Source organism: Anoplopoma fimbria, chromosome 17, assembly GCF_027596085.1.
Source record: "Anoplopoma fimbria isolate UVic2021 breed Golden Eagle Sablefish chromosome 17, Afim_UVic_2022, whole genome shotgun sequence".
Taxonomy (NCBI): Eukaryota; Metazoa; Chordata; class Actinopteri; order Perciformes; family Anoplopomatidae; genus Anoplopoma; species Anoplopoma fimbria.
This window is the reverse complement of record NC_072465.1, coordinates 15,849,126-15,868,898: the sequence shown is the minus strand read 5'-3', so window position 1 is coordinate 15,868,898 and position 19,773 is coordinate 15,849,126. Positions and strand designations below refer to the sequence as shown.

Genomic DNA, 19,773 nt, shown 5'->3' with positions numbered 1-19,773 from the left:
AGATTTTTAAGATATGTCATCTTTTAATTTCCTTAAAGTTGTGTAGACCGCTGCAGCTTCATGGATATTTAGTGCATCAATATTATGTCAAAGAGAAGCTTTTTTCAGCAACAAAATACTAGATTAGGCTTCAGTTACGGTTCCAAATGAAAGTAAAAGTTTCAGCATCCTTTTACCAAAAAGTTAACAGGTAAGACTGTGGACTAAAAAAATCAGCAGCAGATAAGAAGACACTGAGTTAGTCCTTATTTTTGTACATTTACACTGACAGTGGTTTAATGCAGCTGAGTTTGAGGTTCTTTGATGATCTTGTGTTTGTGTCTTTGTGAGTGATTGTCTCTGTGTTTTGTTCTGTCTTCCTGTAGTGAGCTCTTAAAGCTCAGAATGGAGCTCATGTGTAGCGCAGGTGTGTAGACTCCAGTCAGGTGCATGAACACAGCAATTCTCTACTCTTTACACCTCTCTGCATTTCCTCTTCTACCTGTTCCAGTTTGACTCAATCTGTCTGGGTTTACTTCCGATCACGGTGTTGGTCTCTATCTCTTGCTTTCTCCTCCTCCCTCTCTGTCCTTCTCTCTCCTCTGCTCTTCATTCACCTCTTTCTGCACCGGACTGTGAGAGCGCCCTGCTATGGCAGTTTTGTTGCAGGGCACTACTGGCATGCATGAGTTGCTGCATTGCTATGACTTCACATATGGCTCCTCATCATCCAAATGTCTTGTGTGTGCGTGCAGTGCTTCCCCAGCAAGTGGCAATGCTGAGCGCATGCTCCATCAACACTGTGGCCAGGATTACCTAAAGAACCTCCTCAAGCTAATTCTACATTTCTTTTATCATTTCTGCTCATTCTGCACCTCATACTGGTGGTTTGTGAAGTATCTTGCTGAGGGATTTGAATGAAGCCATATCTGTCTGGAGTATCTCTTCGTTTTCAGTGCTGAGCCTCCTGATATGACTCTTTTCAGTGTTGAGTTAATCTCATTGTTTTTGCAAAAAAAAAATCATATAATCATTATACAGGTTCAATCTAGCCGCCACCACTGTGATTGATTTTTATTTTGCACCTGGACTTTCTCTGTGTTCAAATGCTCGCTGAATACTGCTGATATCCTGTGATTTGTTGTTAATGACATGAATCGCAAACAATAACTGTGAGTGGGTGTGAGTCTGTGTGAGCAAAAGGTGTAGAACTAATTATTTTATTATGCTCAATCTGTTTTTGGTCAGCAAGCATTTTCATCTCATACACTGAAAAATGCTTTACATAAAAATCATTCCAACACAGAGGATAGTGAGATGGCAGCTGTCTTACATGTACTACAATCATTTTGATGGGTGCCATTAATGATGCACACAATGTATGATTGTCACCCAGTTAAGTCATGTTCATGTGCCTGAACCTTGAGCCTTAGTGTGGATACAGAAAAATACTAATAATTAGCTATGTGTTGAGAAGAAAAATAGCAGATGGCGCTCTTGTCATGACATGAATTCCTAACATTTGTTACGTCAGTCAGTTAACTCTTCATTAATGTTGTCTAAAGCTCTGCAAAGACATCTCAGCCATAAAATCCAGTCAATCCCATCATCAGTAGCGACCATTACACCGGGGGAGTGATAAAGTTTTGTGCCAGTCTTACATGTTACTAAGTAATAAACTAACGTCATGTTGTTTGTCAGTCTTACATGCAAGTCCTACATAGGAATGTTAAGCTGTAAACCTGTTGTGTGCCAGTCCTTTAAAGTGTTAGGATAATGTCTTATGTCTGTCATTAAATTAAATAAGTGTACATAGACAGTGATACATGAATGTATGTCATAGTGAAACAAGACAGTTTTGTCCCGTCAATAAGAGGAGTAGTGATTTTGTTCTGTCTGTGTCTTGACTGATGTATGCTGAGCGTTGTGTGATAAACACTTTTTCCAATGGGATGTTTACGTGTTTGGCCCGACATGTGTGAGACCTGCGGGCCCTGAACAAGTCATTAATACAGGTCTTTGATTTTAAAGCCAACGGAGACTCCTCAGGTGGATGAGCAGGGGGTAAGATGCTCCGCCCCCCCCCCCCCCCCCACCCCCTCCCCCTTCAGGGCCATGCCATGTTTAGATCTGCCTTTTCTTTGTTTTTGTTTTTTCTGTTACACCTCCTAAGATCTATCGCTTATTTCTATTTCAATTATTTTCTCATGGTATGATCCCATTCTCCAATTTCTTTTACATTTTCCTGCACTTGTTTTGTTTGTTAATTTGCATATATCTTTTTAAGAAATGCTTTTAATTTTTCCTAATTGTTTGGAGTTATTTGAAAGGAGAGTGTGTCACTCAAACGTGACGCTGCGTGTTCTGTTAGGTGGGAGCGGTTAGGTGCCGCTCCTCACGTTTGTGCTGTTGACACTGCTACATGGTCGCTGCCACCCTTCTTGCGTGGGGTTAGTGACCCATGGATGACCCCTGGGATCAGGTCACTTTGCTCTGACCTGTGAACCCCCTGGCCGACCCGTTCGGGTTGGTCCCACTGTGACTCTGCATGCAGTGACTCTGGACTGAGGGTGCCATGCTTGTGCAGATGTGTCCTATCAAGTATGGCAAGGTTTTCTCCAGCATGCTCGCCTCCTTGCTTCCTCCCTTGTAGGTCTTTACAGAGACAGGGCTCCTGACAGTGCTTTTGACGCAGACCAACAGAAACATATCGGCTGCAGCTACTCTGCTTTAAAGACTTGGTTTGATTATGATTTGACCAGAAATTGCCTAAAATCTGTAGAGAATAACTGCACAACATGTAAAATATGTTGGAAGCACACCAAAAAACTGCTAAAATGCAAAACTAGGTTTGCTCTAAACCTACAGTTTTGCCCATTAGATGCAGTGCTGCTTTCTCAGCCCATATGTATCTGACAGCAGGGTCTCAGTTCAGACCACTTCATCCCGTAAAGCGCAGCCAGGTGCTCTGTGTCCGCTACATGCCCTGTTGCTGTCCTGTCCTCTGACTCCGGGCTGTTTCTCCTCAGAACACGGAGGACAGTGCTCGTATCTCCATCACCTTCTTTCGTCTGTTCCGAGTCATGCGGCTGGTCAAGCTCCTCAGCAGAGGGGAGGGCATCCGCACCCTGCTTTGGACTTTCATTAAATCATTCCAGGTGAGGTGTGGTAAGATTATCTGATCGGCGACTGAGGTAAACAGTAAAATCACACATATTAATCTACTGTTTTTCCTCTCTTTTGCCTGAAGGCTCTGCCGTATGTTGCTCTTCTGATAGCCATGCTGTTCTTCATCTATGCTGTCATTGGCATGCAGGTTGGTAACTTAATGTGACAGAAATATTTTCCTTCTGTGTTATACGAGTTGGTATGGTTGCAGTTGGAGTCACACAACCCATATTTCTGTTTCAGGTGTTTGGAAAGGTTGCCATGGTGGACGGCACGCACATCAACAGAAACAACAACTTCCAGACCTTTCCTCAGGCGGTGCTCCTTCTCTTCAGGTGTGTAGGTTTTTGGGATCAGGGGTCATCAGGAGACCGGTTCACTGTGTTTTTAGTTTTCTGCATTACTTAATTGTGTGATTTTAATTTGTGTCTGTCATGTCTGTCTGTTCCAACAGGTGTGCTACTGGAGAAGCGTGGCAGGAGATCATGTTGGCCTGTATTGCAGGGAAACTGTGTGACCCAGAGTCCGACTACAACCCCGGGGAGGAGATGACGTGTGGCAGTGGATTTGCAATAATTTACTTCATCAGCTTCTACATGCTCTGCGCCTTCTTGGTACACACAAAACTCAACAGTGTTTGGCTTAATACTAGTTACTTACTTTATTTCATCAGTAGAATACCATGAGATTTAAGATTTTGAATTTCTATGTTTGAAGGAATGTCATTCCTACGGTTTTAAGTATGATTCATATGATAATATAAAATCTTGGAAGCAAGAGCAACAACCAAGACAGCATCATAGTAGTTCATTTCCAATGAAGTACCAAACAATGCCATTCAATTTATTATTTAATTTAGTTTAACTGAACTAGTAATGTAATAGCGTGTAACATTCATAATTCACAGCCCTTTCTAAACTGTCTGTTAGCCAGTATTTACACTTCTATTTTTAAGTTTAGATTAATTGTAACCTAGATTGCTGTACTCTAAAAACGACATTATTTTCAGTGATTGTGATTGCTATGATTCGTTGAAACACGTTAAAAAAGGCTGCACAATGGCAAGCAAATTTATCTACGAAAATGTATTTGTTCCGCTCCAGATTATCAATTTGTTCGTGGCCGTCATCATGGACAACTTTGACTATCTAACACGTGATTGGTCCATTCTTGGTCCACACCACCTCGATGAATTCAAGAGAATTTGGTCAGAGTACGACCCAGAGGCTAAGTATGTGCTTTATTACCTTCAGTATGAGAAAGTATTTCATATTTATGTTTATGTGCTGTCGTTTCTCTGTAAGTACATTGACTGTTAATGTTTATTTTTATCTAATACAGGGGCAGAATTAAACATCTGGATGTTGTTACACTTCTTCGTCGTATCCAGCCTCCTCTTGGCTTTGGCAAACTGTGCCCTCACAGAGTGGCTTGCAAGGTCTCTTCTCCCTTATTTTGTCTTATAATTTACAAAATGCAAACAGACATACAGATGATTTAGCTGGCCTGTTCTACCACGTTAAAGGCCTCTATTTGCTCTCTTCTTTCAGAGGTTGGTAGCCATGAACATGCCCCTGAACAGTGACGGCACTGTCATGTTTAACGCCACTTTGTTTGCACTGGTGCGCACTGCCCTGAAGATCAAAACAGATGGTAAGAGCCAAATATATATCCCATTATACTGCTATGATCTTGAAGAATACATTAAATACACTGCTGTTTCATTCACTGAACATTCATACATTGTCCTGTAATCACGAGCTTGCGTGGATTTAAAATGGCTGTGAGCTGAGACGTTTTTTTATTTCCCTGTGGTGCAGGTAATCTAGAGCAGGCCAACGAAGAGCTGCGGGCCGTCATCAAGAAAATCTGGAAGAGAACGAGCATGAAGCTGCTGGACCAAGTGGTGCCCCCTGCTGGTGGTTAGTGGAACCTGCCTCTGTCCTTCAATGAAATCTCACACACACACCTCCCTGTCCTTCTGTCAAAGTTTGACACACAAACCAGGCTGAAGATGCTCAGCACACACACACAAACACACAGATACACTAGATGCTGCCCTTATTCACATAAGATTCTAAAAAGCTCCAAACTGCTCTTTCATATCAATGTCCTGAAATTAAATCTTGCTCGCACACGTTGATTCTCACACACAAGTTAAGCTATATTGTGCCGTTTCTGCTCTGCTCATTTTCTCCTGGTTGTCCCTTCAGCAGTGTGTTTCTTATCCGTGTGTGTGTTTGGTCCACACTCCTCCCTCCTGCCCTGGATGCTGATGGAGGCCACTGACTGTCCGCTGGGCTTTGGGCTTGCATGGCCTTGTAGACAACTGTGCAAGTGCATGCTCTGTCTTCCTCACTAATAACTCTCTCCTTTCTTATTTATCTGTCTCTCTTTCTCTTTTCTCAGTTTCTCTGACTCACTCTGTTGTCTTAATCTCTGTCCTTTTCTCACCGCTTGAGCTTCCACAGCTTAATCTTCTCACAATTTTATATCTCTGTATCCAAAAACTCTGAAGCACTTCAGAATATTCTGAAGCAGTTCTGTTTTAGGGTGGTGGCATGGAACTAGTGTTGCCTCTCTCTCCGCTCTCTGTCCCCAGCGTTCTTGTTCAAAGTGATTCAGACACCTGCTTCAGAATGATTCTCACACACTCTTCAAATTAATAAAAATCCAATGGGACAAAAAATACATCCGTGGGCAGGCAGTTTTAAGTACAAACTTCACTGGCTAGCACACGTACAACTAACAGGCATACATGAGCACAAACAGGTGAATTTACGCAAACATACTGACATGTATGACGCACACTGCAGATCTGCTTGCTTGCATGTGCTAAAGTAGTACATTAAATGGCATTCTCCTACATTTAAAACAAATAATTGAGTTAATACACCTTCCTATCTCACAATAAAAAATCTCAAAAATATTATGAAAGTGTCTCAAAGGTAAATTAATGGCAGTTGTTTAAGATAAATGTTATCTCTACATTTAAAAGTCTCGATATTGCAGCCTGTATTTCACTGCTAATAACACACTGCTCATTGAAAGGTAGCAGTGTTTTCTTATCATACTGTATGTTTATTTGTCGTCTATCGGTCCTTGAGTCTGCTAATCCTGTCCTCTTCATCATTAACATTAAGGAAGAAGGGCAAGAGAGGTTACAATAGTTATTACTCTCAGCTTTAGTGGGTCCTATTTATAGAATTGAGTCAAATTTAAAACCAATCATAGATTCAATGTAGAAGACCTCTTCTATTATTTATCATCTAGAGCTGTTCAGATGTAGAAATGCACAAAAACATGAATGGTTTGTAGCAAATATTTGATTTTTTTTTTGTTCTTTGAAACACAGCTAAGGATCTCATGTGCTGCAGATTGAGGTACAGTATATACACCATCAAGATGGATGTATATAATTGGGATATAAATTATTTTGGTTGATTGGGGCTTGAAGAGTGCCTCACTTGTCCCGAGGAGAAGGACCCACAGTTTATAGGAGAATGGACGAGAGAGGAGAGTCTCTCCTTCTCTCTCTCGAGTTCTGTGTGTAGTGACCTGCTGACACAGGAAGCATTTGTGTGGTCTGTTCACTCAGATGATGAGGTAACCGTGGGGAAGTTCTATGCCACCTTCCTGATACAGGACTACTTTAGGAAATTCAAGAAACGTAAAGAGGAAGGCCTGGTGGGTGCTCACCCGTCGCAGAACAACACAGCTATCGCTCTACAGGTGAGTCTCATTGTGTTTGTGTGTATTATTTATAAGAGAGAGAGAGATTGTTGAAGTTGTGTGAAAACATGGATTTATGAGCATTGCAATTCTGTTGTGTCGAGTCTGTAAAATGTGTCTTTGTGCATTTCATTCAAATGCCATTAAATGTGCTAATGTTATGGTTTATGATCCAGCAGGACGTTCATGATCTTGGTGTACAGTATGAATCTGTTACTGTGTTTTTTTTTCATGTTTCCAATGTGTGAATATGTTGTTTGTGTATCTGTGCCTTTAGATATCATAGATGTTGATGTTAAGCGTGTGTCATCGTCTCCAACCATATTTTCATGTGTTTTCACAATTCACTCATCGATTCATAAAAGTTCACATGCAGAGCTTGTCGCCATTTCTCTTACCTTTGTAATGTACTGTATGATATATGGCTACAATAGTACCCCATATATCATTTACAGACAGTAAACATTACCACCCTTCAATTTAATTATATCACACATTAAAACATGTGTTTTAATGTGTGATAATTATAATAATTTAGTTAAGTACACCTACAAATAAGGAAAGGAAGAAAAGTAATTATTCCCTCCCTCCAGCAAAGCACAGCTGGAATCTATTCCAGACATTTCAGAAGAGTAATTCTCACAGCAGGTTGCATTAAGGAGAGAACATTTGTCTGTCTGTGTGTTCTCATCTCTCACAGTCTGTCAGTACTTCTAATGTCAGGTGTTGCATATTCCAGCACAGGTGTGTGTATGACCAGTATGTGTGGTGGTTGTGACTGTATGACGTCAGATCTGCTACTGTGAGTTGTAAGATGAAGGTTCCCCGCTGAAGCGTTTAGCCCTCTTATTGTCATGGTTACAGGCTGGCCTTCGCACGCTGCATGATATTGGGCCTGAAATTCGTCGAGCGATATCTTGTGATCTCCAAGATGACGAGCTAGTAGACTTTATTCCAGAGGAAGACGAGGAAATTTATAGGGTAACTGATTTAATTTTACATGACAGGAGGACATATGGCAAAATTTAAAATATTGTGCTTGTAAAGTTATTTATTGGTGTTTCTATAAAAGAAAAGCTATCTATAAAACATAATGTACTCAGTGAAATATTAATCAGCTAAATTTAAATAGTAGATGTATTTTCTTGAATTTATATTGATACAATATGTTGCTTTTTGATCATATTGTTTACTTTGGCTTCCTTTGATTTTCTTTCATTTCAATTTAAACAAAAGTGCATTCATGTTTGATCATGTCATGTGCCATGAAACCAGCTTTTGAACTTCTTTTTGCTCATAAAATTTCTGAAAAGAAAGTCAGCCATGAGACTTAACATCAATAGCACATTTATTCTGCTGCTTTGTAACAAGTAGAGGCTCTGGAGGTTTTACTGTGAGCATTCCTTCACAGCGTAATGGCGGACTCTTCGGTAACCATCTCATGAACGGTGGTCATCGCCGATCCAACGGCCACCAGACCAACGCCACACAGCGACCTCTGCAGGTGCAGCCTCCACCTCACTACGCCCACATGGAGCAGCCGGTGGGACGCCTGTCTCGAGCAAACGCAATGTCCCACCCCAACCAACATCACCACCACCACCACCATCACAACCGTCATCACAACTCCTACGGCAAGTCTCCCAAATCCACCAACATCAACCTCAACAATGCCAACGTGTCCAGTCTGCCCAATGGAGGACACCATCGTTACTATGAACATGCACCACCCAATGGCTACCCAGGTCTTCGCAACTCCTACTACGACTACGACAAGCCACGGACGCCCCAGGGTCAAAGGTATACACACACACCGATCATCAGCCTTTGATCTGCTGCAGAAAGAGTTTAAACAATAGATGTAAATTCAGACCTCTGAGCACTTTCTGTTTGGTGGTGTTTTCTTATTCCTGAACTTGCCAAATGTAGAAATTCAATAGCTAGACAAAAATACCTCATCTGAGATGTTTTCTCAGTCCTTTCAAGCAGCTATCTTACTAAGTAACTTAGGAAATAAAATAAAAACATAATTTTCTAAGCATTGTGTGCTCGCTTTGAAGAGAGGACATATTATATTGAATTATTATCTGTTGCAAAGTGTTTTTTCCAGCGGGCTTCTTATAAAACCTGTCCTTTTCACAAACCTGTATTGTACTGTAAACCCTTCACTTCATAATGGGTCACAAGCCCAGTCTCACACTGACAGTTCATTTCATAAGTGATCAATAGTGCACTTATCTCATGATTTCCCATCCGCTGTTTATTCAGCCGCTCCAGTATTGGGCCTGTTTTTTTTTTTTTTTAGTACCCAATAAGTTTGGGGGACAATTTCATTGCTGCCACTTTGCAAAAGACAAATGATTTTTGGATGTTTCTTATCTCAAAAATAGAAAATGGAATTGTCAACCAACACTGGAGTTGACATTCGCCATCACGCTCTGTCCTCCTCATACATATATATGAGAATGCTGTATATTTTTCATATACTGTATGATATATATATATGTCATGCTTTCTCTGCCCTTTTTCTCTGTGTTCTCTCCTCCCTTTCTCCTTCCTAACCAAAATGCTTTCTCTCAACCATCCCTCTGCTTTCTTGGACAGAAGGCGCTACTATGAGACCTATGTTAGGTATGTTGCTTTTCTAGGTTTGGCTCCGGCAGTGTGTCTCAACAGCAAAAGATGGACTTTATTTTTATGTTTATTTGAATCATTTTGACATGGTTTTGAATCGTCAAATGGTTGCATCCTTGTTAAGTCAGTGTTATGTGCTATATGCTGGCCAGTCATTTGTTTAGTTGTCATCTGCCTCCATTATTACGCAGTTGTGTCAATGCTTTTAAATTTAAAACAACATTAATAGTAATGGCCAGCATATTGCTGAGAGCCGCCCTGCTTTATGCATGTGTAAAAGTGACATGTTTGCTTTGCACAAGCCCCGAGATGCTCAAAAACAAGGAGGTGTATGAGAATGTTTTAAAAACCTCACTACTAGTCACCATTAGTTCTGAAAATAAATCCTAGACTTAGTTCACTCCAGAAAAGATCTGTGTTTTAATTAACCCCATGAAGGACCTCAGAGTGGATTAGATGATGACAGAGTGATGTTTTCCAGCTCGAAAATTCTGCCTGTTGTCTTGGTTTGGATGTGGTTAATAATTATAAGACTGGCCGGTTGCATCGCTGTCCTCTGGACTTGAGTCTGCATGGAAGTGCATGGCCATATTCCAGTTACGTCCATGAACAGCAGCAGCGTGCACGCTTTGACCCCTGTGCCTTAACCTTTCATCAGGTCACATGGAGTAGATGGACACCACCCCACCATCCGCAGGGAGGAGGAGCTTGATGAAGACCGCCTTTCTGGGGAGTATTACAGCGGGGAGGAGTTTTATGAAGACGACAGTATGCTGTCAGGGGAAAGGTATTACTCTGTCTTACTTACTACAAACTCAATGGTTGCTTAAGGGTTTGTGATAGTGTGTGCAAAACCATTGCAGGCCATCATGCTCTTATTTCTGTATGTTGACAGGTATCAGAACAGTGACACGGAGTACGAGACTCCCAAAGGTTACCATCACCCTGACACTTACTATGACGATGACGAGCAGCCTCTTTACCGCGACTCACGGAGGTCACCAAAGAGACGGCTGCTTCCTGCCACGCCTCAAGGTATCTTGCCCCTGCATCCTGCAGCACGTTAACTTTATACATATCTATACACTATATATATATTTTTTTTATTTTTTTATTTAAATAAACTAAAACACAAAAACATCTTGCCACATGAGTCACAACAAAATAAAGCACTGGTTCTGTACACAATCTAAGATTGCCAGTCACACACATACATATAAAATGTAATTAATATCACTCAGAGTGGATCTTAAATGCAATATATGAAGAATAGAATCAAATATTGTAAAAATATCAATATAGATGATAATTGATCATATTAGATGCTTTTTGTACAGTTCTCAGCATTACATATCTGTGATGTTGTCAAAGTAAAATGTTGCATTAATTGGTCATATGAACACAATAAAAAAGGAAAACTACAGGTTGTAGGCTGGATTTAAAAGCAACTGTAGACTATTTAACACGCAGCTCTGGATAAAAGAAGTCATTAAACAGCTTTCTTTGTCATCAAAGAGTCACTCTACTAAATGCATTCATACCAATGCGTTTGACACCCATTGTCTGATTTACCCACTCACCCTCTTTCATATTCCTTGAGTGTTCGCATGCTGTCAAAGTTTCCTGCATGAGGTCACTCACTGGTTCACTCCTGACTCACTCAGGTCACAGAAGGCCATCCTTCAACTTTGAGTGTCTGCGCAGACAAGGTAGCCAGGACGAGCTTCCACATCAGCGTACTGCTCTACCACTGCACCTTATGCAGCACCAGGTAACACAGGCTCAACATGCCTCTCGCGTTTGCTCACTTACATTTTTTGAAACACTGTGTCACACCTTTGACATGTTTGGAATTCATTTTTTATTATTTTTCTAAGACTCTAAATTAAATTATATAAAATGTAGAGTTGTTGAAGAAAGGTAAATCGTGCACAAATCCTCCTGGAGTTAGTAGTAACATGTGCCTGTTGTGCATCTGGGTATAGAGTTTGTGTCATGTGTCTCCTAATCCAACAGGTTATGGCTGTAGCAGGCCTGGACTCCAGCAGAGCCCACCGCCTCTCCCCAACCCGCTCCACCCGCTCCTGGGCCACTCCTCCTGCCACGCCGGCCAGTAAAGACCAGTCACCGTACTACACCCCTCTCATCCGTGTGGACCACCCACACAGGGAGAGTGCTGCTAGCAGCCAAGTGTCTGTGCGCAAGAGCTCATGGTACACAGATGACCCCGAGTTCTCCCAGAGGATGTACTCACCTGTCCACCTGCAGGTGCCACCTGAATACCACAACCAGTACCACCAGAAGAGAGGCAGCGCCACCAGCCTTGTGGAAGCGGTGAGTCTGAGGCTTGGTAGGGATGTAGGGGGGGGAGAGGTGTGTGTGACCAAAACAATTTGATCTCACATTTTCAGGTTTATGCTGCTGTCAAAACGAAACATGACAAGCCAGATCACTAAAACAACATTTCAAAAATCCACATTAACATATTTTTTCCTCTCATTCTGTCGAGCAGGTTTTGATATCAGAAGGGCTTGGGAGATATGCCAAGGATCCCAAGTTCGTCGCTGCCACAAAGCACGAGATAGCAGATGCGTGTGAGATGACAATAGATGAGATGGAGAGTGCAGCCAGCCACCTGCTGAACGGAGGAATGGCCCCGAGTGTCAACGGGGTCAACGTGTTCCCCGTGCTGGCTCCACGGGACTATGAACTGCAGGACACTGCAGCTAGCTACAGCGACGAGGAGCCAGAGACAGAACCCAGAGCTCTTTATGAGGAGGACTTGGCAGACGAGATGATCTGCATCACGACTTTATAGCAGTGGCTGGATCTAATGAAGATCTGCAACTTAGAACCTTGTGGAAATATATAAAAAAAAAAAGAAATGCATCTGTTGGCTCTGACCAAAAGAAGTGCCTTTTACATTGAAGAGGAAAGGCATAAAGAAGAAAGAAACATTAGTCCCGTTCATTTAATTGTTCTCACAACACAGAGCCAGATACCATCCCTGTTGAGCACAGAGGGACTGACTGCACCCTCCTGTCAAAGGCCTTGAGCTGGAGGCTACGTACAGGTTCAGCCTGCAGCCAATCAGACGTGTTTATACTGATGCCAGTGAAAAATGGACCAATTGGCAAAGGTGTGAGATACTCTCTAGGGCGGGTCTCTAACGGTGATGACAATCAGATGTTCGATGTCATTACCTCGGTCACTTTATTAAGGTTTGGCATATCATGCAAGTTTTCAATGCAAGCATAGAAAGGCATATCTCCTCCCTTAGTTGTTAGTATTAGCTGATCCCTTTTCTTGTTATTAGAGACCGTTTAATGATCGCTACAGCTGAGTCTAAAAGTGAAGAGCACCAGTAGAGTTGTACCAGATTATGCAGGAACTAACTGTCCTACTTATAGCATCATTCAACTTGAGATATGTACTTTTGAAGTAACTAAAGCATTTGTGATAAATGCACTAGCAGGCAGGTTATTTTAAATTCTTAGAATATCCTGATTAATATTTCATAGTTGATATGCTGTAAATTGTATTATATAACAAAAGAAACTTTGTAAAGAGATATTCTATATTTTGTAATTATGTATAATTTAAAAGATCAGCAATATGGACCCTTGTGACTGCTGTTATGCTATAAAAGCAGACATGCATTATTTTATTTGGTAGGTTCTGATATTTATTTGCCTTTTTTCTGCTAATATGCACCCTTTATTTTGCCTATGAAAACAGCATTTTTAAGAGGTTCTGCTTGTGTGACATCACTACTGCACAAGATATGCAAATGGCTTTGATTTCTTAGCTTAGGGGTACATGTGTTACTTCATTAAACCAACACCAGTTGCATAAGGTTAAGCCCCCTTTAAAGGAGCATTTTAAGGAACCAGCGCTGAAATTTTCTACAGATGTGATGAACACATTTGTTTGCATATTTTGTGCAGGGCATGCACGAAAATTTAAAATGCATAGTGCATTAACAATGCTGCTTTTTTAGTTGGTTTCAGAGTCAAACCTAGGTTTCGTCAGCCCCCACTGAAATGCCTTTTTGCTGCTGAAAGAACGAAAAATGATGGATGGTAATAACAGGGATAAATTAATATTTCTCATAGCTTGTGCTGGGATTTTTCCATGACATACTCTTTGTTGATGGTGTAATTCCACTAAACCTTTGTACTGAATTTTGGCAATCACATCTTAGCCTTCGTGTATTGTGCGACGCCTCGCAGCCGGTGGTGGCAGGAGACGCACGCACACATCCAAAGGTCAGAAACAGTCCAATGTGTGATGTAGGTGGAAGGACAGAGGGTGTCCTGGTGTCAGGATGCTGGAGAGAGGCTAAGCAATACGAACCCCCCCGCCCCCTTCTCTCTCGGCCGGCCTGGTTCCCGCATTCAGTACAGTATACCTCGTTAGGCTATGGTGACAACATATCATTGTCTCAACTTACCTGTCTGTCACAGTGTCCCACAGTGGAGTCTTTGATTAGGTAGGATTGAACCTTTGTGTTTTTGCCCTTATCAGATTTATTAATGAGAAAACTGACCCTGGATGCATAAAAAGGAGCAACTGAAGCCCACAAGTTGGAACAAATGACAACTAAATATCTTTGAGTTTTTATCAAGTACCATCTATTGATCTATTACAATACGGTTACTGGAATAAATAAACAGACGTGGGCTTTTTTAGGCATTACCATGGAGAGTTTGATTTAGCACCAAGGATATTTAGGGTTAATGTGTCGTTCATGAGTGTTTGATTTGTAGGCGAGTGCGTACTGTACTCTAATTCAACCGAATGCTGTCATGAAAATGTAGGTTTTCCATTTTGTGTGCACATTGAAAGGGCTCTTTGAATTGTTTGTGAGTAAAAAAAAATTTAAAATGTGTTATAGTCCTTTTGTTGATGACTGTCATATAAAAGGACCAATGCACATAACAGGCACATTGTACTATTCGTAGCAATTACAGTACTGATGAACTGAAGATATGCATTATTTTGTAAACACTTTTAAAAGTTGTGTTAAACTAAAGATGAAAATAACTTACTTTTACCTCATGTCAGGGATTCCTGAAAAAAAGAAAATAATGATTTGGTTCAGTCTAAACCAATGGTATTTAAATATTAGCACATAGCTGTTTGTCTTTGCACAAGTAACTGTATAGTGCTTTTGTTTCTCCTTTTTCTAAACAGATTTGTGTATTAAGGTGAGACAATTTTGTACTTTTTTGTGACTGTGTGTATGGTTTAGTGGAATCTATATTTGTCATTTACACCTCACCTTACAATGCTGGGAATGAAAGACTATTAAAAAATATTTTCAAGGTGCAATGTTTCTCTGTTGGCAGGTATAGAAAAAAATAAAATGATAAAGTACCAGTTTACAGAGAAACACATTGATTTGAACGTTTCTATTAGTTTTCTTCATATTGTTACAATTATAATTACTATTAAAACTATTAATGTTCTGAAAGCTGTATTAAAATAGAAGATAATGTAAAATATGTACAAAAGTATGGAAAGACCCATGGTAATGTTCTCTACTTGAAAGTCTTGATATTTGCTCCTTAATGTTTTTATTCAGTAAACATAATTTCTCTTAGTAGCAAATGCTTTACTATGACCTTCTGGGTTTTTTATCTATACATATTTTGTATTTTTCATTTAATTTTGGCCTTGACTTTATTTGAAACGATACTGACATTTTATTTTCTATTGATCATCATTGAATAAACTTATGCTGAATTACTGTTCTCGTTTATTTGTATTCTGCACTTTTTAGAGAACTACAAAACAATTAATTGATATTAAATATCACAATTAATCACAGTTTTAAAAACACACAAAAGTTCAAACACTATTAATAGTTTCACTGAACAGGTGGCAAAATGATGTTTAAACTGGATTTTGTACATTTTAAGCAAAAATCTTGTAAATGGATAGCTGTAGGTGTTTATACATTTCAAGCAGGAGACACTTTGTTTGGGGAAGTCTCCACAGTCGTCGCCTCTGAAGCCTCTTCGTCCACCAAGGGCTCTTTCCCACACAACAGAAAGGGCACTGCATATTTACGAAACTAGAGAAAACAAAATGAGCCACAGCATAGAAAGTTTAGCCAAGAAAAAACATCCTACAAAAATCATCAAAATCATTTAAATTATATGTGCTGTATATTTTTTATTTTTGGTTCACAACACACTATAATATAGCTGTGAGCAGAAATCAGTTTTGTTTAATGTGGTCGTAACACCATTGTAATAAAGTATAATGTTTAATATAATGTAATAGTAGCTTATTGTTAATTGGTGACAAAGATTGAACATTTATAAACACTTAACATGTCTGTATATCTGCTTACAACTACATTATAGTGTGTTACACAACATTTATTTAAAGTTTCTATAATGCTTAGAAATTCTAAATAGTGTGGGGTAAAGTAAAGTTTCACAGTTGTTCAGGAGACTCAAACTACTTTTGTTATAATAGGGTAATGTAGTATTTATAGTTATAATAGTTTTGCTTTATGCTTGAAAAAAAAGAATGAAGATATTTAATTTAAACAAACTGTATAGTAAGGGAAGACTTAAATGAATTAAAGCGTTATTATTACATTCAAATGTTGTTCAGGATATGTCTTTAGAATATATCCAAGACAAGACAAGGCAAGGTATGCTGTCCATCAACTCCCACTAGATGGTGCTGAAGTGAAGTATTTTAGAGCTTATTCACAGCAAGCTTTTCCTACATTGTGTTCATTAAATCAGTCCAAATTCAATTTTCCTCTGTATGTGGTGTTACATTACCTGTTTGTTGAGATAGATGTAGATGATAGGATTGTACATAGTGCTGCTCTTGGCCAGGTAAACAGGCACTGTGCCCACCAACGGGTGAATCTCCACATCAGGCTTGTAGATCACCAGCAGGGCCAGGCTGGCATAAGGCAACCAGCTGATCAGAAACGTCAGGACCATCAGAACCACCATGGACGCCACCTTCATCTCTCCTTTAGCTACTGCACCGCCTTCCAGACAGGCCATCTTTGACACCTGTAAAACAGAGTATTGTTTAAAATAGTCAGGGCCACTGGTTTAATTCACACGCCTGGTACCGTTGCTGCATTTCACTAGTCACCATATGATTAATGGTGATAGAGATACTCCTCTACTTTTTAATTTCAATTAAAATCCTGCAATCAAAATCCTATTTCTTTAAAATGTAAAGAAAAGCATACAAAATAAAACTACTCATTCTGCAGAAAAATGGCCCATGTGAGTGATATATTATTGTGTATGATTACTGATGCAACAAGTAAGCAGCATTTTACTATTGTAGCTGGTCGAGTTGGAGATCATTTTGAAAATCCAGTCAAGTAGTTTAGTCTAGTGGTTCTCAACGAAGGGTTCTGGTCCCCTCCAAAGGGTCACAAGATAAATCTGAAAGGTTGTGAGATGATTATTATTATTAAAATATGCAATGCAATTTTGCTTTCTTTTTTTTTCTCTCTTTTTTTGAGGAATATTTAGTAATTTTACTTATTTCTGTCAAAAAAAGTTATTTAAATAAAACCTTAGAAGAAGTTTAAAGGGGAAATGGATTTTTTGATAATTAAAACACATTTGAATTGAGGGGCATGTGTTTGGATTTGCAGGTTCTATCTGTAACAATTCAATGTGGTTTTTTTTTTTTAATTTAATTTAAATTTAATTTAAAAACTTTAGATATCAGATAAATTTAGTGGAGAAAAAAGTTGTATATTTCCCTCTTCTGTGTAGAATGGAAATACTCAAGAACAACTCAAGATCAAAATTGTACTGAAGTACAGTACTTGAGTAAATGTACCTACAGAAGATACTTTCCACCACAGCCACATTTATAAATGCTCACCTGATGTAATGTCCACATTAGCTTCGTGTAGGATGCCAATATAAGAGCAAAGGGAACTGCAAAGCACACAGCAAAGTAAGCCAGGATGTAGGAGACGTTTGTAGGGTCTCGGTTGTGCCAGTCTGGTGCACAGGACGTCCCGACGCCCTCCAGCTCATACCTGCCCCAGCCAAACAGGGGAGGCAAGTTCCAAGAGAGGGACCACAACCAGGATAAGGCGATACCTCCAAGTGCATGCTTTTTTTGGAAGGTTATCTGTCCCAACGGCTTACACACAACAAACATCCTCTCCACTGCGATCAGAGCTACTGTGCACAGAGATGTGATGCCTGCGGACGAGTGAGATAAAGCAAAGTCAGGGGGACTCATGGGGAGAATGAAGGAAGTGCATACTTGAAAAATGTGAGTGAATATAGTGATGAAATGAGTCACCCTTTCAAATGTTTCTTGAACCAAAATGTAATTTTCCAGATGAACGTATATGCATGTCACCTTTACTGTGCTGCTCCTTTCACTCACCAAACAAGGACACTGCAAAGCCCTCCATCACACAGCCGGTCCTTCCCAGGGAGAAGTACCCCTGGGCGTTGTTGACCACAGACAGAACCCCTCCAGTCATTGCTGTGCCTAGGTCAGCCACAGCCATGTTCACCAGAGCGTAGTTGAGCGGCTGCCTCAGCTGCTTGTGCATGAGGGACACAATGATCACCGTAGCGTTGAGTACGATGGCCGGACCGGTGAAAAAGGCCATAATGATGGAGAGAATGATGAAGCCAGTGCGTGACAGAGGGGGTTCCCCATTCGGACCCTCATAGGAGGAAGCATTTGAGAAAAAAACTGATTGTTGCATTGATGCAAAGCTTGAAAAAAGTGGTCAGGTAGTTTCTTCTTGTCCCGGAGACTCTAGATAGTCAATATCTCAGTACTGGAGTGTGAGAGCTGAGATTAGATTCCCACAGTCAGAGTCTAAGCATAAGTCCTCCAGATCTGGATTTAACAAAGAGTAATTCCTTCAAATGATCATCCTTGATCCCTCACCTTTTGCTTGATTGTAAAGGCACTAAAAAAGGCTCCAGTGTACTCCTCACCAGGATCAGACCTCTTAGCAAGTGCAAAAAAAGAAATGCTCAGAGGAGGTGTCTGTAAACACAGTAAATATTGATAAGAGCTGTTGATCTCCTTCTGCTTGCGTCTCTCACTTTTACGTCTCTCCCTCCCTCTCTCTCCCTCTTGCTTTCCTTACATAAATCAGGGATCAGAGAAAGTTTAATCGGCAGACAGGTCAACTTATTTATAGAGTACATGTAAGAACCATATATGTTAACCAAACTGCTTTACAGAATCATTCAAGCATATTTGCACTATTGAAATAAAAAAAAAATTAAGAAAAAGATGGTGTTGCCAACAAAAATAAAAGGGATGAGGTAGTTATGTGGTCTCCCTTCTCAGCAGTGAGGAGTCTGGCTACTACATTGAGGACAAGCTGTAGGTGCGACAAGAAAAACTAGCTTATCTCAACTGTAACCCCCAAATAAAGAGAGCTACAGTCATCAAGACTCAAAGAAATGAGAAAAGGTAGAGCGTTTCTTTAAAAAAATATATATTTTTAAGCATGATCCTCCCCCTTCGAAAAATGTTTATATTCATCCTAAACATGGAAAATGACTGACAAATTGATTGATTTAAACTTACTGTAAAAGTTAATTGCATGATGGAAGAATTAACAGTACAAATCTATGAGAAGTATAAGACATAGTCAGGTGGGACAAGCTAAATTTGGCAAAATCCCGGTGTTAAACTGATCAATATTTATTAATTGCCACACTTGAATTTGCTCTGATGGACACTTGCTTGTATTTTCTTTACTGTTACTGAAGCACTTTAATTATTTTAATTAAATCAACATAAGTAGAAGAAGCCACAAAATAGTTACTTTGTCAGATTTAGAGTTTAGATTTTTGTTTTGATGAATCAGTACGTGGGAAAGATTTACTTCCTTGTTCAGTTTAAGATAAGATAAGATAAGATAAAATAAGATAATCCTTTATTAGTCCCGCAGCGGGGAAATTTACAGGATTACAGCAGCGTAGGTTATAGAGCAAACAAGAGACATAGTAAAAGAAAAACAAGATAAATGAAAATAAAAAACAAGTATTATGAATAAGCAATAAAAAGCAGTAAAGAATCCACAATAACTGAAATAACTGAAATATTATATGTACAGACAGGCGTCTTTGCAAACCTTTATCTGATGTTGGGTCATAAATATGTCATCCTGATGTTGCACACAGCTAAATACCTTATTTTAGCTGATATTGGTTTGGTTTTGCCAACCAGGGATTATAATGATGGAAATATACATCTAACCCAGTA

General features: G+C 39.9%; 2 protein-coding genes across 2 annotated transcripts in view; one reads left to right on the top strand and one right to left on the bottom strand.

The window, feature by feature from the left end:
* Positions 1-12,331, top strand: part of cacna1da (calcium channel, voltage-dependent, L type, alpha 1D subunit, a) — a 52,742-nt gene extending 40,411 nt beyond the window's left edge. Inside the window, exons 30-47 of the mRNA XM_054617679.1 lie at positions 2,011-2,043; positions 3,009-3,137; positions 3,230-3,295; positions 3,391-3,482; positions 3,602-3,761; positions 4,251-4,378; positions 4,489-4,585; positions 4,698-4,800; positions 4,968-5,069; positions 6,746-6,879; positions 7,744-7,860; positions 8,291-8,679; positions 9,484-9,510; positions 10,172-10,300; positions 10,409-10,548; positions 11,178-11,284; positions 11,530-11,847; positions 12,026-12,331. Of these exons, the coding sequence (XP_054473654.1) occupies positions 2,011-2,043; positions 3,009-3,137; positions 3,230-3,295; positions 3,391-3,482; positions 3,602-3,761; positions 4,251-4,378; positions 4,489-4,585; positions 4,698-4,800; positions 4,968-5,069; positions 6,746-6,879; positions 7,744-7,860; positions 8,291-8,679; positions 9,484-9,510; positions 10,172-10,300; positions 10,409-10,548; positions 11,178-11,284; positions 11,530-11,847; positions 12,026-12,331 (2,577 nt within the window). The remainder of the gene's footprint in view (positions 1-2,010; positions 2,044-3,008; positions 3,138-3,229; positions 3,296-3,390; positions 3,483-3,601; positions 3,762-4,250; positions 4,379-4,488; positions 4,586-4,697; positions 4,801-4,967; positions 5,070-6,745; positions 6,880-7,743; positions 7,861-8,290; positions 8,680-9,483; positions 9,511-10,171; positions 10,301-10,408; positions 10,549-11,177; positions 11,285-11,529; positions 11,848-12,025) is intronic.
* A 3,147-nt stretch (positions 12,332-15,478) lies between these two features.
* Positions 15,479-18,250, bottom strand: LOC129106117 (parapinopsin-like). Its single transcript, XM_054617449.1, has 4 exons — positions 17,920-18,250; positions 17,401-17,729; positions 16,320-16,562; positions 15,479-15,592 (listed from the first exon to the last, which is right to left on the bottom strand). Exons 1-4 carry the CDS (start codon positions 18,248-18,250, stop codon positions 15,479-15,481), a joined length of 1,017 nt encoding a protein of 338 aa, XP_054473424.1.
* Positions 18,251-19,773: the final 1,523 nt, after the last annotated feature.